Source organism: Haemaphysalis longicornis, unplaced genomic scaffold, assembly GCF_048455015.1.
Source record: "Haemaphysalis longicornis isolate Haplotype H1 unplaced genomic scaffold, Haemaphysalis longicornis Haplotype H1 scaffold_2, whole genome shotgun sequence".
Classification (NCBI taxonomy): Eukaryota; Metazoa; Arthropoda; class Arachnida; order Ixodida; family Ixodidae; genus Haemaphysalis; species Haemaphysalis longicornis.
In genome coordinates this window covers 88,180,970-88,196,985 of record NW_027526295.1, presented here as the reverse complement: position 1 = coordinate 88,196,985, position 16,016 = coordinate 88,180,970, and the positions used below count along the sequence as shown (strand labels likewise).

The 16,016-nt window shown below is 47.7% G+C and overlaps 1 protein-coding gene across 1 annotated transcript in view; it reads left to right on the top strand.

The window, feature by feature from the left end:
- The window catches only part of LOC144169029 (monocarboxylate transporter 13-like), a 43,463-nt gene extending 28,172 nt beyond the window's left edge, over positions 1–15,291 (top strand). Inside the window, exons 6-9 of the mRNA XM_077698022.1 lie at positions 1,422–1,602; positions 6,498–6,702; positions 11,193–11,318; positions 14,005–15,291. Coding sequence (XP_077554148.1) covers positions 1,422–1,602; positions 6,498–6,702; positions 11,193–11,318; positions 14,005–14,165 — 673 coding nt within the window. The 3' untranslated portion in view covers positions 14,166–15,291. The remainder of the gene's footprint in view (positions 1–1,421; positions 1,603–6,497; positions 6,703–11,192; positions 11,319–14,004) is intronic.
- The last annotated feature ends 725 nt before the right edge of the window (positions 15,292–16,016 follow it).

Here is a 16,016-nt window from a genome sequence, read left to right as displayed (position 1 = left end):
TCTCCCCCTCCACACTGCGTGTGGGAAGGTGTGCCTTCTGACTGGGTGCATAGCATTTTAAATGCAGAGCATTTCTTTAACTCGCGATGTCACCCGGCGTTGTCGGCGTTGGCATACCTCGGCGTCCGCAACAGCCGTTCCAGGTGCGCCCTCTCCCCCACTCCTCCTCGCCTGCTCTCCGCTGCTCCTCGCGTGTTCTCTTGCGTTCGTCGGCGGTCGCAGTTGATAAGCGCCCTCTCCCCCACTCCTCCTCGCCTGCTCTCCGCTGTTCCTCGCGTGTTCTCTTGCGCTCATCGGCGGTCGCAGTTGATCAGCGATGGAAGCAAGACATTCAACTGTACCTCGACGCAATCCAACATCAGCGCCGAAGCAGCAGTTCAAGACGTCGTACCATCGTCTTCGTCGACGGCGGCAGAAGACAAGGCGGCGAGGCGGCGGGCTGCCGACGCCAAGCGCAAACGTCGTAAGCGCGCTGCCGACGCCGAACTTCGTGCACGCAAAACCGCGGCCAGGCGTCAACGTCGACAAGCGGATCACGAGCAGCGTGCACGAGAAGCAGCGACCAGGCGTCAGCGTCGAGAAGCGGACCCTTCGAGTCGAGAGCAAGACACAGCTTCGAAACGTCAGCGTCGGGCCGCGGACCCGGCCGTACGGCAACGAGAGGCGGCGGCGAGCAAGCGTCGTCGTCTGGAGGCCGCAGCCGTCCCGGAACCCGCCGTCGCGGAAGCCATCGGGCAACGTCAACGGGACTTTGGGGGTGCCGACGCGCGCTTCAACCCCACATATGCTCTGTATTTACACGTGTTCCTCGCGCGGGGCATGCGACGGAGGATTTTTTAATTCGTTGGTAGTGGTATACCCTTTGAAACCGGGTGATGACGTGTCATTCTTCACCTCCGCACTGCGTTGCGGGCAGGTGTGCCTTCTGACTGGGTGCATAGCATTTTTAATTCCTTGGTAGTGGTATGCCCTTTGAAACGGGGTGGTGACGTGTCATCTTACCAAGAAAAAACTAATATAGCTACGTGTTCTATACTAGCGCTGCTCTGAGGGCAGGCGCAACATACTTTTTTTCTGTTGCAGGTGGTATCTGTGTTAAAAATCATTCTTCTCTCTGCTTTTCGCCCACCATCAATTTAATCTTCTTTTAGTCGCCTCGACAGCCTTGAAGTTACCTCCCTCTCTTCTAACCTTATATTCCAGGGCTTCTGGAAGCCAATTATTTTTCTCTTGAAGATTTGGATGGATACACTCACATTCTAAAACAATGCGCCGCATAGTTTGTTTCTTTTCTGCGATAACACCTGCAGTAAATCCTGCCCTTCTCATCTATTTTTGACGCAATCAATAACCTCACGCGTTCGCGAGACTTCGTAATGCGCGTCTGAAATCACAATCCCCTGCTATTTTGTTCTTTGCAGGATGCTGTTCTCGTACCAGATGGCAGCCGTCTTGGGCGAGATGCTCAACTTCCGGCTCTTCGCCAAGCCCGCGTTCCAGGCGTTCGCGCTGTCGCGTGCCTTGTGCGGCATGGGTTACAGCGTGCCCTACCTCTTTCTACCCTCGAGAGCCATCACTGACCTGGGTGTCAGCGAAACCGACGTGCGTGTGCTACCTTTAAAGTGCGATCGAAGGCAACGCCGAAGCTATAAAATTGGTCGCAGATCTGCTTGCGTCGCTCCTACTGTCACCGGAAAACGATAGTTGTTGGCCGCCCCTACCTCAGTCTTAACTGGATACCGGAATTTCTGGCAAAATTCCTATTTTCCCCATGAGTCCCTATTAGGCCTATTTAACATAACAATCAACTAAGGTAAGGGGAGCATTTTAAGCAAGGTTTATTGCGCCTATAACTGCCTATTTTTAATATATATATATACTTTTTAGGTGCTAGTTTGGCTTTATGGGCCAACATGGGGTTTTTAGAGCCTAGAAATGTCTTTTTTTGTGTTTTATATATCACTTCTCCGTCCTTCGGGTGAATGGTCTGCACGTAATATGATCGCTTTACATGCCCGCAACGCGTTGTTGGCCACACCCCGTTTGCAAGAAAAATCCGCGGGCCGTGCCAGACAAGCCGAGAAACGCAAACCATGCACGAGCCACCGCCACCTCGACCTCGCCACATCGGGCAAGCCGGCAGAGGCCCGTAAGCAACTACACTGCGGCAAACCTAACCGTTTCAACCCTGCCACACGAGCCGTTCTGTTCTAGGTCCTTGTGACGCGCTGTGTGCGTTGATCAAGGCGAAAACTTTCGTTCATGCGCCCTGCCTACTTCTAACGCAACAAAAACACAAACAACGAAGAAAATGCACGTGACGCAACACGCACATTCCACTCAGTCAAAAACGCTCCTAGGGGAAAACCACGTGCAAATCTGACACACTTAAGTTTTATGGTGACGCCACGAATACCTCCACCGTCATCCGCTGATGACGGGAACACTGCCTGACGGCAAGAAGAATCACGTGCATGACAAAGAAGGCGCCAGAAACGGAGCATATAGGAATGAGCACCGGGGCTTTTTGAAGTATTCCAGTCGTGACAGCCGTCATTTTCTGTGCTGGTTAATATTCACGTGCATTTGGAAATCGAGCAATAAGGGAATTTGATGCAAAACATCTGTGCTCTGAAATATTGATAATCGTAGAATAATGCATAGTTCATGAATGGTGTAATGCTCGCAGCTCCCTTATAGTCATCTTTGAACAGAATAGCTCAGTAATTTGTACAGAAATATTTCTCTTCTCATTACTATCTATGGAATTAAATGGTGCTGTGAAGAGCTCAGGAGGTCTTTCTGCTATGTCAACAAATAACTATGTGCAGTTAAGATCTTTCTTCGGCCTGCAGTTGTCTTCAAGCAGCAGCGGCCGATTAAGCCTCTTTCACCAGAGCCCGTTCTTACCCCTTAAAAACTCAGCCAAGAGCGGAAAAGTACTACAAATACACTCGCAGGTGGTACTTGTATCATTGCAGACGGCAAAAGACTCGAAGCCGAAATTTACACCACGATGCACTTGAACGTGTAGCGTGGTAATTACAGAAGAAGCAGAGTTTATGACACAGGAAGCCAGCGACAACCTTACACGCATTATCACGGAGTGTGCAGTAGAAGTCGGGGGCCACTATGGCTAGACAGGATACTGGTAAACTTTCACAGGAGACAAAACATCTAATTAGGAAACGGCAAACCATGACAATCTCCACCCCAGCTGACAGAATAGAAATGGCGGAGCTTTCGAAGTTAATCAATAAACGCAAGACGTCTGACATACGGAAGTATAATATGGAGAGAGTCGAAAAGGCTGTAAAGAACGGAGGTAGCCTGAAAGCAGTGAAGAGGCGTCTTGGCGTGGGAAAAATCAGATGTATGCACTTAAAGGCAAGAAAGGCAATGTCATCACAAATAGGGATAAAATAGTCACAGTAGCCGAGGAGTTCTATAGTGATCTGTACAGTAGCCGGCACGTCCAGGATAATGCCGAAAGAGAAAATAGTTAAGAGGAGATAGACATTGCACCAGTAACGACAGAAGAAGTAAGGAAGGCTTTGAGAGAAATGAAAGAGGCGAAGCACCTGGTGAGGATCAGATAACAGCAGACCTCTTGAAGGATGGCGGAGAAATTGTACTTGAAAACTGGCAAACCTGTATACGCAATGCCTAATGACCGCAAGTGTACCGGAATCTTGGAAGAATGCGAACGTCATCCTTATCCATAAGAAAGGTGACATGAAAGGCTTGAAAAATTACAGGCCGATCAGCTTACTGTCAGTTGTCTTCAAGGTACTCACCAAGGTAATCGCTAACAGGATTTCTGCAACCTTAAATTTCAGTCAACCTAAAGAACAAGCAGGGTTCCGTAAAGGCTATTCAACAATGGACCACATTCACACGATCAATGAGGTGATAGAGAAGTGTGCTGAGTATACTGAACCCCTATATATAGCCTTCATAGATATTGAGAAAGCATTTGACTCGGTCGAAACCTCAGCAATCATTCAGGCATTTCGGAACCAGGGTGTAGATGGGCATTATGTAAGAAAACTAGAGGATATCTATAATGGGTCTACCGCTACCATCATCCTCCATAGGGAGAGCAGTAAAATACCTATAAGGAAGGGTGTCAGACAAGGCGACAAAATCTCTCCAATGTTATTCACAGCATGTTTACAAGTATTCAGAACATTGGATTGGGAACTGGTGGGAGTAAGGGTTAATGGAGAATACCTCAGTAACCTCAGATTTGCTGATGACGTTGCCTTGCTAAGTAACTCGGGGGAGCAATTGCAAAGCATGCTTTCGGAACTGGAAAAAGAGAGTAGAACCGTGGGCCTGAAAGTAATATGCAGAAAACGAAAGTAATGATAATAATCTCGGGACAGCACAGCGGTTTGAGATAGGTGGCGAGGCAGTGGAAGGCGTAAGCGAATATATCTACTTAGCCCAAGTTGTGACCCCGGATCCCAACCATGAGGCAGAGATAAATAGAAGGATCAGAATGGGGTGGAGTGCATACGGCAGACATTCTCAGATAATTAATGGCAGCGTATTATTGTCCCTGAAGAAGAACGTGTATGACAGCTGCATCTTACCGGTACTCGCATACGGGGCAGAAACTTGGAGGCTCACTAAGAGGGTTCAACTTAAATGTAGAACGACTCAGCGGGATATGGAACCGAAAAATATAGGTGTAATATTAAGGGACAATAATAGAGCGGAGTGGGTGAGGGAACAAACGCGTGTTAAGGGCATATTAGTAGAAATTAGGAAGAAGAAATGGACGTGGGCAGGGCATGTAATGTGAAGTCAAGATAACCGTTCGTCATAAAAGGTAACAGAGTGGATCCCTAGAAAAGGCAAGCGTAGCAGGGGGTGGCAGAAAGTTAGATGGACAGATGAGATCCAGAAGTTTGCAGGGATAAATTAGTCCCACTTAGCGCAGGAAACGGAGTAGTTGAAGAATAATGGGATTGGCCTTTGCCCTGCAGTGGGCGTAGATAGGCTGGTGATGATGATGATGTCACTTGAACATGACTTGGCACACTCGTGTGCTTATTTCCCACTCTTAGCAGAAAGAATTTCCGCAGCTGAAAGCTCGTGCACCACTATGAAGACGACGCGTGAGCATACCGAAGGACCCGTTTCCGACAGAGCCATTCCTGCCTGACACTCTGCCATTCTGTCTGACATCAACAGTTCTGGGTTCCCTTTGCTAAACGAACTACTGAAGGCTCTGAGCAGCAAAAATTCCAATATTCCAGGTGGAATCAGGTAGCGTCCCGAAGTACAAGCACGCTCCCCGAAATTCACTGAATATTGAGTGTTTTTTTTTCGCACACAATTACCGACAGAAATGAGGTAAAACTTCGAGCCGCAAACCATTGAAATGCATTGTCTGGCTTGTCACGGCGTTTAAGCTTTTCTTTTGTTGTCGAATTACCCTGCATTTTGCGGAAACCTGTTAAAAGAGCAAGTCTAATGCGGATAATTCTCACGAAGAAAACGTTGCATTCCCACAGAACACAACTTGTCCGCTGTTTTTAATGCAAGTCATACATTTGTCGTGCAATTTGCTGCTGAAGTAAATGCGCAGTGATTTGTGTGTGCCGAAACGATAGTATTTGGTGCTGTAAATGCATGAATCTCACTTTTAAGTGCTATTATAGGGGCCTAAAACCTTGAATTGTTTTGCCCAAGGTTCCGGTCTCTGGTCATAACATTCGCTCCTTTCTCATAATACCACCTCTGAGCCTCCTGCTTTGTGCTCTCGCTCCTCTCCTACGATTAAAGCCATTGAAAATTTTCCACTTTAATTCAATTTTCTAGCGCCCTATGTGCTGAGACATCGCGAACTTTACATATTCTCGACATTGCTTATTTTCAACGCATTCCTTTTAGTTTTCTATCTTTAAACTCCCTCCTGAGTACTGGCCCAGCCCAATTCCGCTTATCTTCGGGGATCGGACGAGTATTTGAAAACTACTCAAGCCCTGGAGTTTTATCAAACGAGCGCTGCTACTGTCGCTTGTGCTCCAATATCTTGCCTAAAGAATGTCTAAGCTTTCCTTAGCACTACTCAATGTGGTCGTGTTTGACCAATGCCAGCGGTTTTACTAGCTTGGAACGGGTTAGCCTGTACATTCTTCTTGTTGAATCCTTAATCTCAAACTCTTCGTCAAGCGGTTGAAATAGTGACAGAGACTAAGGCCGAGTTCAGACTGCTGCCGCAACTGTCGTAATAACTTTAACGAATGACGTCATTCCCGTCTCAGCCAAGCGAACTGCGTGACACGCTCCATAGATCACGGTATGGCTTTCGCGCCGGCAGGTTGAACATAACCTCAGACGTTCGCGCTTAGGTAGCCCAAAAATGCTACGGGCTCTAATAATGCCATCAGGTAAGGGTGATCCAGCGCGCCTATGCAAGGAAGGGCGCCTTTCTCGGAGCGTCTCCCACTCGACTGCACTGTCTCTGAATACTGGTTGCGCAGGCCAGCTTCCTGCTTTCGGTTACCGGCATCAGCAACGTGCTGGGCCGCGTAGCCATCGGAGCGGCCGCGGACTTGGCGGGCCGGCGCCGCATTTGGATCTTCATCGGCTGCATCATGATCTGCGGACTCTCCACAGCGCTCAGCGTGCTGGCGAGAACCTACTCCGCTCTCCAGCTCTACGCCGCCACATACGGAGCGGCCGGAGGTATTCTAGCGTATAAAGTACCTTGATGAAAGTGCGGCATGCGTTTACACGCCATCGCCAGAGTACTTGCAAACCACGCCAGGTATAGACACGTTGCCCTGATGTTTGCTTCGCAAGCAGCAGCGCCGTTTTCGATATGCTGGTGGTTCGGGGAATCATTGCTTGTAAGAAAAAATCCACGCATATCACGGGATCGGTTCGTAGCATTCATATTACGTAAGTGTCGGCGCCCTGTCTTAGACAGCAACAGCCGGTATTATCACGAGTCACGCACGGGTGCCCACACAAAGATGGCCTCTAAGGCAACGCCATTATAACAAGGCCGAGAAGAACGAACAGTTCAAGTCGCGCAGACGAAAATACGTTAGCTGTTGATATTGTAGTGGACCAGTCAGATCGCAGATAATACAAATGGCAGGTTGGAACCAATGCATTCATTCATCGCGGCCGTCATTCTTGACTCCGTGCCTCAGCGTCAACCTCAACCCCATAGATTGTTGTCACGGCATGATTCAGGCAGTGGGTGATAACGGGTCGAGGGACCGCCACTCCTTTACCGATGGCCTAGCGTGCGTTACAGACACCTTTAGTAGGAAATGTGCTGCGCTCACAGCGGCCTCTAGCCGCGTTTATAAGAATGCGACAAAATGCGATAGCCGCGCGTCACAATTCCTAGCGCATCATGAGTAATGCGATCCGCTAGCGTTTACATGTACCGCATTCCCCCTGGTGCGATGGTGGCGCCATACGGTGTCGCACATCGAAGGTAAAGCAGCGTTTCTGGCGCTTCCAAAGCTTCCGGCACGGCTGGTGCTTGTTCTTTTTTCACGACTCGCATTTTCTGGCGTCTTGTCTTACACTCGATTTAGACGTTTTAGATGCGAAGCTGCGTTTGCAGGGCTTACTTTTCTTGTCGACATAATTCCTATGCGATGCGCTCGCGTTTACATGCACTTCGAAAGTAGACTTACGCGTCTCAATCCACCCCTTTGTGGCGCAATAATGCGAAGCGCTTTCCTAGCGCATTAGCCCCGTTTACATGGATGCGATGCGCTAGAAAATTGATGCGATGCGATGCGCCACTTGTCGCATTTATGTAAACGCGGCTTCTGTCCGGTGCGACGGGCCTATAGAAACGCTGCCGCCAGAGCCAGTGCAGCCGAAGGATGTTCAGTGTTCTGTGACTGGCTTTTGAGGGTGCACTGGATGTATATATTTAAGCTTTCTTAAAATATTGAGGTGCCTGAGAAAAACAAGTTTTTTCTCAGAAAAATCTGAAAAATTGAAAAATACGATTCCGCAAAGATCTATAGAATATTCGACATACTTCCTAAGCCGGAAGCCATAGATGTCTCATTAAACGCGAAAAATGACCGTAGTTGCTGGCGCCTACACGAATGAAACAAAATTACGGCTGCTGTAAAATGAACGTAAGTAAAAAAATATCCGTAGAAACCTATTTGGGTTGGAATGGGATTTCAACCGGGGTCGCCAAGAGTCGCAGCCAAGTGGGGTAACTACAGCCCTAACCCTGTACCGTGCCAAGATGGAACAACAATTATCGGGATGCGTGCAGCATGAAAGGTGAACGTGACGTCACTGCAAAGACGATGCAGCAGTGAAGAAGTCTTCGATAACTGCTGGCTTTCGCCTTCGAATCGCTTAAAAAACTTAACTTTCCGACGAATGTTTTCGTTTATTTTTCATGCTGCATCCAAAAGTCCCAGCAGAGCTTCCACTCCCGAAATGTTTGCACGATTTCACTGTAATCACTGACTTCAAAAAGCGTTTCCCTCAATGCAGATTGGTCGCATCACAATGAATTTCTCTAGACAAGCTATGTTTGCTGCTTTTCAACATTACCTTTGTGGAAAAAAAAGAAATAAAACCGTAATATTATTGATATTTTTTTTTCAACCACTCACATCTCTAGCGTGAAGAGACGATGACCAAAACCAAACTCTAATCCCGCAAACTGCTTAAAAAATGGTAGCCACCTCACGCCTCGTGCATCATATGGTCCGGCAGCCCCACGCAACTTAAAAGAACGAAGATCGTACACACTACAAACTACCGTCGACATCACACTTGGTGTATCGGACACATAAACCTCACACATCACACCTCGTAACGGTTATATTATGTACTGAATCAATGGCACACTTCAGACATCTCCTTTAGAGTAGTATTGGGCTGTGATTGTATAACTTCAAGGATCTACCAGGCTTGGAAATGAAAATTATATTTCTAAGCTTCAATTGTTTTGTTACTGCTTCCGCTCTTATAAATTATGATTACTTGCTCATCTTAAGCTGGACTGCGGAGCTGGGATGTAGTACTTGGGTCTGGACCCGTTGTTTTCTTTCATTTGCATTTCCCAAGTACCCTCTGTTCTAGAGTGAATTTCTCGTGAAGCTCGCTGGCGGCCACTGAAGGGGTAATAGCAAAAATCCTGCTTGCAGCTTTACTGCGGTATTCTCAGCGAAGGTTGCCACGATGGCCATCCTGAAAAGATCCTGCAAAGTTAACGCCGTTCCACTAAATGTGAAAGCTGTCGGAATTGCAGAGCAGTGATTCGCCATAATGGGCTGTACCGTGGTTATCCGCTTACTGTTACCACCCCATGCAAATCAAATTTCCCGCCTTCGCAGAGCTCGCGCGCCCCCTTCCTGAAACTGCGCCAGTGGGAGTTCTGTTCGAGGTTGACCAGTTTCGCGTAGCTCCTGGAGAGCCGTGCTGCGCAAGCGCGATGATTGGATTGGCTTTGATTGGATTGAATTCGTTTTGGATTAGATTAGATTGCATTAGGATTAGATGACAAGCGGTAGTGAGCATGATAATCAGTTAATCCTAGACAACCAGGAAAGCTAAGAATAACCAGCTGAACCTTAGTCCACTCTATGTATATCCTGACATAGCCGACCTAAGCCACTGCTAAGCGCCAGTGGTTCACGAGTTTCGAGCGCTTATGACTATATAAACCGCTTGGCTTTCGAAGCCTCTGGGTTACACCGCGGCGAAGAGACCGTGTTACACCTTAACGCCGTGGCATATGCTTGGTTCTTGCGAGCGAGCTAGGACTACAAGGCAAGCGCCTAAAGTGCTCTGCACTTAAAATGTAGAACTTACGGCGTCGCTGCAACACAATCCACAGTAGGCCTCTTTCCAATAAATTGTGTCGTGCAGTCGGACATTGTTTCAGACAGCCGCGACCTGCGCCACTATATATTAGATCTATGCCACCCAAATCCCTCATATGCTTGCTCTTTACCACGCACTCTAAAAGTATGATGCTCGAGGAGCTAAATGCGACTTTTGCCACTTTACTTTGCAAGTGAGTGCTACGGGCGGTGACACTTCGAAATGAGTAACGAAAACGGGTTAGGTTTAGGACTTTTAAATCACGAGCGGGAGTCTGTTTGGTTTGGCTTTGCAAATACTATTGTGGCTCAGTGGCTAAGGTGCTGTGGCGCTGAGCGTGAGGTTGCGGGTTCGTTTCCCGGCCGCGGCGGCCGCTTTTCCAATGGAGGAGAAAAGCACAAACGCCCGTGTCTACGAGATTTCGGGGCACGTTAAAGATCCCCCAGGTGATCAAAATTAGTCCAGAGCCCTCCACAACACGCGTCTCATCGCCTGCGTTGTGTTGGTGCGTTAAACCATACAATCAATCAATCAATCAATCAATCAATCAATCAATCAATCAATCAATCAATCAATCAATCAATCAATCAATCAATCAATCAATCAATCAATCAATCAATCAATCAATCAATCAGTAAATCAGCCAATCAATAAGTCAGTCAATCAATCAATCGATCAGTCAATGAATCAATCAATCAATCAGTCAGTCAGTCAGTCAGTCAATCAATCAGCAAGTCAATCAATCAGCAAGTCAATCAATCAATCAATCAATCAATCAATCAATCAATCAATCAATCAGTCAGTCAGTGAGTCAGTCAATCAGTTAGTCAATCATTCAGTCAGTCAGTCAGTCGGGCAGTCAGCCAATCAGTCAGTCAGTCAGTCAGTCATTCAATCAATCAGTGAATCAGTCAATAAATCAGTCAATCAGTCAATCAATCAGTCAATCAGTCAATCAATCAGTCAATCAATCAGTCAATCAACCAGTCAGTCAGTAATCAGTCAGTCATTGAGTCAATCAGTCAGTCATTCAGTCAATCAGTCAGTCAGTCAGTCAATCAGTCAGTCAGTCAGTCAGTCAGTCAGTCAGTCAATCGAAGTAGCTGTCAAACGGTCGCCTAGTCACGTGGTACAGCAGGGGTGAGGCTACAAACAAGTGCAGTTGCGCCGCCTCTCCGCAACGGAAGACGTGGCATGGAGTCACAACTGCCTCCCTCATTGCGGCGGCACAAGGTCATTGCGACGCGCTGAATCACCATGGGAGACATGGCGTAGTAAAGGTTTTGCTGAAATAACATCCTAGTTTTTTTCCTCCAATCGCCCCGCTGATATGACGCTCTTGTTCGCAGGCGGATTCATTACTCTGAGCTCGGTGGTCGTGGTTGACCTGGTGGGTCTCGAGCGGCTGAGCAACGCATTCGGTCTCAGTCTGCTCTGCGTGGGCGTCGCTACGCTGGTCGGACCGCCTCTCAGCGGTGAGGTTGTGAGTAGCGCGCGCGCCCTTATTGGGCTCACAGTGAACACGCAGTGCCTATTTTGAGGCAGTAAGGTGTTGCATGCAAAAACACCGTGCCTAACACTAGGCACTAGGCTACTGGTGTTTTAGCATGTACGGATGGCTGTGGGGATGCTCGCAGCAGTGTATAAAAAAACAAAGTAAAACATTCCTGGAAACATTTATGAAGGAACGCGAAGCAAATGCTGAATGGATCCCTTAAAAGGCGCTCATTGTGAGGTACACAGTGAACGAAAACAAGCCGGATGGGGTGTTTCATTAGGTTTATGCTCCGGTAAATCCTCCTGCTGTACAACGCTTGCTCCGCACTGCCGAGTGTATGAAGCACTATACGCCTAAACACTCCGTCAACCAAGTGACTGTAAATACGAAGCGATAACATACCATTGGTCTGGCCTAAGGCGGAGTTCCTCCAAAAAAACTCCGACTTGGGAGATTCATGCCTGGAAAAGCTTCGCCGATGAGCGGAGTTACAGCACGAGCCTCTCGTGAGACCTCAGCGCGAACGAAAGGGCAGTCGTCAGATGGCCGCTCCTCCCGGTGGACGTGCAGCTAGACACCGAGCTCCGATATAGAAAGCGTGGCATGCCACGTGCAGTTTCCAAAAAGTGACGACCTTGCCGCCTAAACAGCATGCAAGGAAGGAATGTATCAGCAAGATCAGCCAAGACTGTTCCTGACGTATTGTGTGGTGCGTGAGTTCGCTTCGCGGTGGTAGAATGTGGCGGTGAGTGCGTGCGGGAGCATGAACAGGATACTTGAAGTGGCGATCGGATCAACAACAAGCGTAGGACTCGTGGACGCACAAAAGTGTTGCGCTGTGAAAGCAACCAATATTCCTACATAGCAAGGTGGATATCGAAAATGGTAGGGAGGCTTTCTGGCCTATACTTTGTACGTCGGTAGGTTAATACTCGATATAGTCGGTTAACGCAGTGATGTTTGTGAGAGCCTGAAATTTCAATTTTGATTTAAAGATACTGCCGTTGCGGACTGTGAAGTGGTGGTGGTGGCGTAAAAGTGAACGTGTTTCCCCTCGCTGCAATAATTTGGTAAGAACGACTCGCGTAATGTCTTCATTCTTTATTAAAAATAGTCCAGGGGCTGCACTTTGCTTCAAACTAAGAGGAGTCGGTCAAAGAGAGGATAGTCTTTTCCGCAATAGCACCATCATTTGCAGACTTAGGTTCAAATTTCGTTTTTTTTTGTAAACAGCGCATGATTGTACAAGGTAGCTCTGCATGTTTATTTATTTTTTTGTTTTCCTTGCCTAAAGTCGTCCCACTTCCTTTATATCCGTGAGTTTCTAGTCCCAGGAAAGATTTAAATGCGCCGTAAACACGCCGCGATGGCGTTGCTTCAAGCAGAGATTGCCCACTTCGCCCTCCGTCACGCGGGGACAAAATCTCCCCGTCGTTTTCTGGGAACGTTCACGAACGCCGTGCCGCGCGCAGGCACTGCCACGCGCACCTACCGTTTAGGAAACGCGATTAAAAGAAGGGGGTGTCACACAAGAATAGTGGACTGGCACCGAAAACATGTGCTCTTTTTGGAGATTCCTATGAGCATTTCAATGTCGTCATCGTGCTTACATTCTCATAGCTAAACATCTCCTTCTTTTCCTCGGACTTCGTGATATTTCGTTTTCGTCATGTCTGAATACCCTGCCTATTTGTTTTGGTGATTCCTCGTTTTTTTTTATTGAGACGTCGTATGTGGGTCCCTTTCCGGTACTGCCTAGGCTGTTTTGAATTCAGTTAGCCTTTCCGTGGTTGTTTTTCTGACATGGCTAGTACTGGCATTTTCGTAAACTGTGTTGCAAAATTGGTAATAATGATCCTCGCCAAATATGGTCTTGATTTCCAATGTGATTTCTGTTTTTATTTTCAAATAAATCGCACGGTTTAAAGAGGGAAGACCTCTAACTTGCGCTTTGCAACGTTTGGTCACTTTGTAATTCGCGCTTAAGAATGAATAGAGTAGGCGCAGAGGTTGGACCTGCAAATAAAATATCTCGGTGTCTTAACGAGCCCAAGGTGCTATGACTATGGGGCGCGCCGTAATGGAGGATTTTTGGCCTCCTAGGGGGCTTTTAAGTGGCGGAAATATCGACACACGAGATTTATTGTTTTTCGCGTTAATCAGAAAAATGCCACTGTGGCCGAAATATTACCACAATCCTTTGGCTCAGTAGCACAACCCCGCTGGGACACCGTATGACTGGTAGCAGCATATATTTTCTGCCATGTTTCAACTGATTGGTATTGCATTTGAGTTTGATGCGATTTATTTCTCGATGTGACTTATTATGTGATGTGATTTATTTCTCGATGTGATTATCATATTTATTCGTGTTCCATCTATATGTTTGGGTATCAGCTGATGTATTTTTGAACGCAAATATTTTGTTCAATTGTGATGTTAGTCCTAGTTGTTCTATTTTGTATTCGAAATTTACGTGAAGTTGAGGAGAAAACAAATCTCTGTTTAATTTTTGCTGTTTCATTGATTCATTCATGCATTTTTACAGCAACAATATGGCTGCAGTGATTAACTGGTTGATTTCTTGATTTGTAGATATGTTGGTTGGTTGAATAATTGCTTGAATGATAGCTTGGTTGATTGCTTGATATTCGGTCACGCAGGCTGGGTGCTGGACGCGACCCACTCGTTCAGCCCCGGCTTCATCCTGGCAGGCGTGTGCTTGTATGCGGCCGGCGTGGTGCTCATCGCCGTGCCCTACCTGCAAATGAAGGAGACGCGCCGCGGTAGGGTAGCCACGGGGCGGGACCCAGCCGAGGCATAGCGCCACAGACCCCAGCGGTTCGCCCCCACACGGCCTCATCGAACGGGGTGGCCGCACAAAAAAACTGTTTCTGCCGAGCGACTCTGTAGACACGGGCAGGTGCTTCCACGTTGTGCACTTGCCTCGGACCCGGCGTCCTTGTCGAAGGGTGTTCGTGAACTCTGGCGTCGCTCCACTGTCACTGTTCGCTTTTGTGCCAGGGACACATGCCTCAAGCCTGCGAGGCGGTCTACTTTTAGTTCAACGATTCGAAGGCCGTCTTTAGGGACCAAGCAGACCGAACACGTACCCATTTGCTTTTTTTCTAGCGCACGGGCGATGTATTGCAGTGTATAATACATATAGCGTATGTTCCTTGTTTTTTTGAGTACACATAAACCAATTTTTGTAAGCGATCATGGACACCGATTGGACGTAGGCCGTCGTTGTACTTCAATTTCTTATTATAACGTGCAGGACGGGGTATTGGTGAGCCTGATAAGAGGAAGAACACTTTGCAGTCATTCCCCTATTAGCACTCAATTTTCAACTGTTTTCAGGCTAGCGGCGGCTCATATTTTGCGGAGTTTTAGTGCGAAGACCCTTGTACAGTGCCTTCTCCAGTTCGGGGGATGTAAGATGAAATACTACCAATTGCGAAACTGTTGTTATTGCCATTGCGCCAGACGAACAGCTGGTGTGCTGCGGAATGCAGTAGGTGTTAGGACTGGTGTTTGGGCTAGCATTGCGTTAATACCTAATATCATCCGTACCAATGTCTAGCGGTCCCATCACTTTTAATAACCCTTGTGTCAACTCTGGACTCGTTCATTGCCAAAGCGGGTTCGAGTCACGCCACTGGCTACGGTGGAAACACAGCGACTGAACAAGCTGCTGGTTCCCGCTATAGGGACGTCAGCGCGCGAACCCTTGGTGGCCGGGGCATAACAGTTTGAAGCATTTTCCACAGGTAGTTAAATGTATGTATCTTTCGGGATGACCTCTGGACCTCCGCGGATTCATGCGTCGTCGCCATGTTGGCCGAGATCGTGCAGCGGCGCCTTCGTCCGCGCAGACACGTGTTTCACGGAAGAATACTCCTTTCCCGTACTCACACATCTCTGTTCCCCCTAATGGCCTAGAGGTCTTTCTCTTATGGATAAAGGCTGTTCATCACAATCTACAAATTTTGCAAAATGTTGTTGCTGAAGAAAAAAGCAGTCATGAGCATTTACATTTAACCTGCATTAGAACCAAGATAGAATAGCTTAAAATATGAACAATGTAGCTATGACATAGTTTCAGGCCAAAAAGTGGTGGTTACCGTAATTACCCGATTCTAACGCGCACCTTTTTTCCGGAAAAATAGGTCGCAAAATTGCATGCGCGTTAGAATCTGATACGAAACCGAAACTGCCAAAACAAGGGAAATTACGTCCGGCCCATCGCCATCGTCATCTCAAGATGCCGCCAAAGGTTTTAGCTTCGATTTTTCGGACGCAGGAAGCATAGGCGCCGAGGTTTTTCTATCGGCGTTCACACAAATCGTCAAATCGTTCCACTTGCGCACTTGATAACAGCAATGGCAGCAGCGACTCTCACGCGTTCAAAACGACTGGTCGGCTGAAGCGTGCGCCTCAGGAGAAGTTCGCAGGATGGGCGTGCGAGGCGTGGGCCACGATTCCATCGATCATGGTTGAACGTTCGTTATGAAGTGTGGCATTGCGAACGCGCTTGATGGCAACAAGGACGAGATATTGTGGTCAGCGGAGAGCGACGAGGAGTGAGATGAGTGAGATTACTTCGAGAAATAAATCGCCCGTTTCTCTCGCATTCGTTTTTTTGCTCGCAAACTTCCGTGCGCGTTACAAT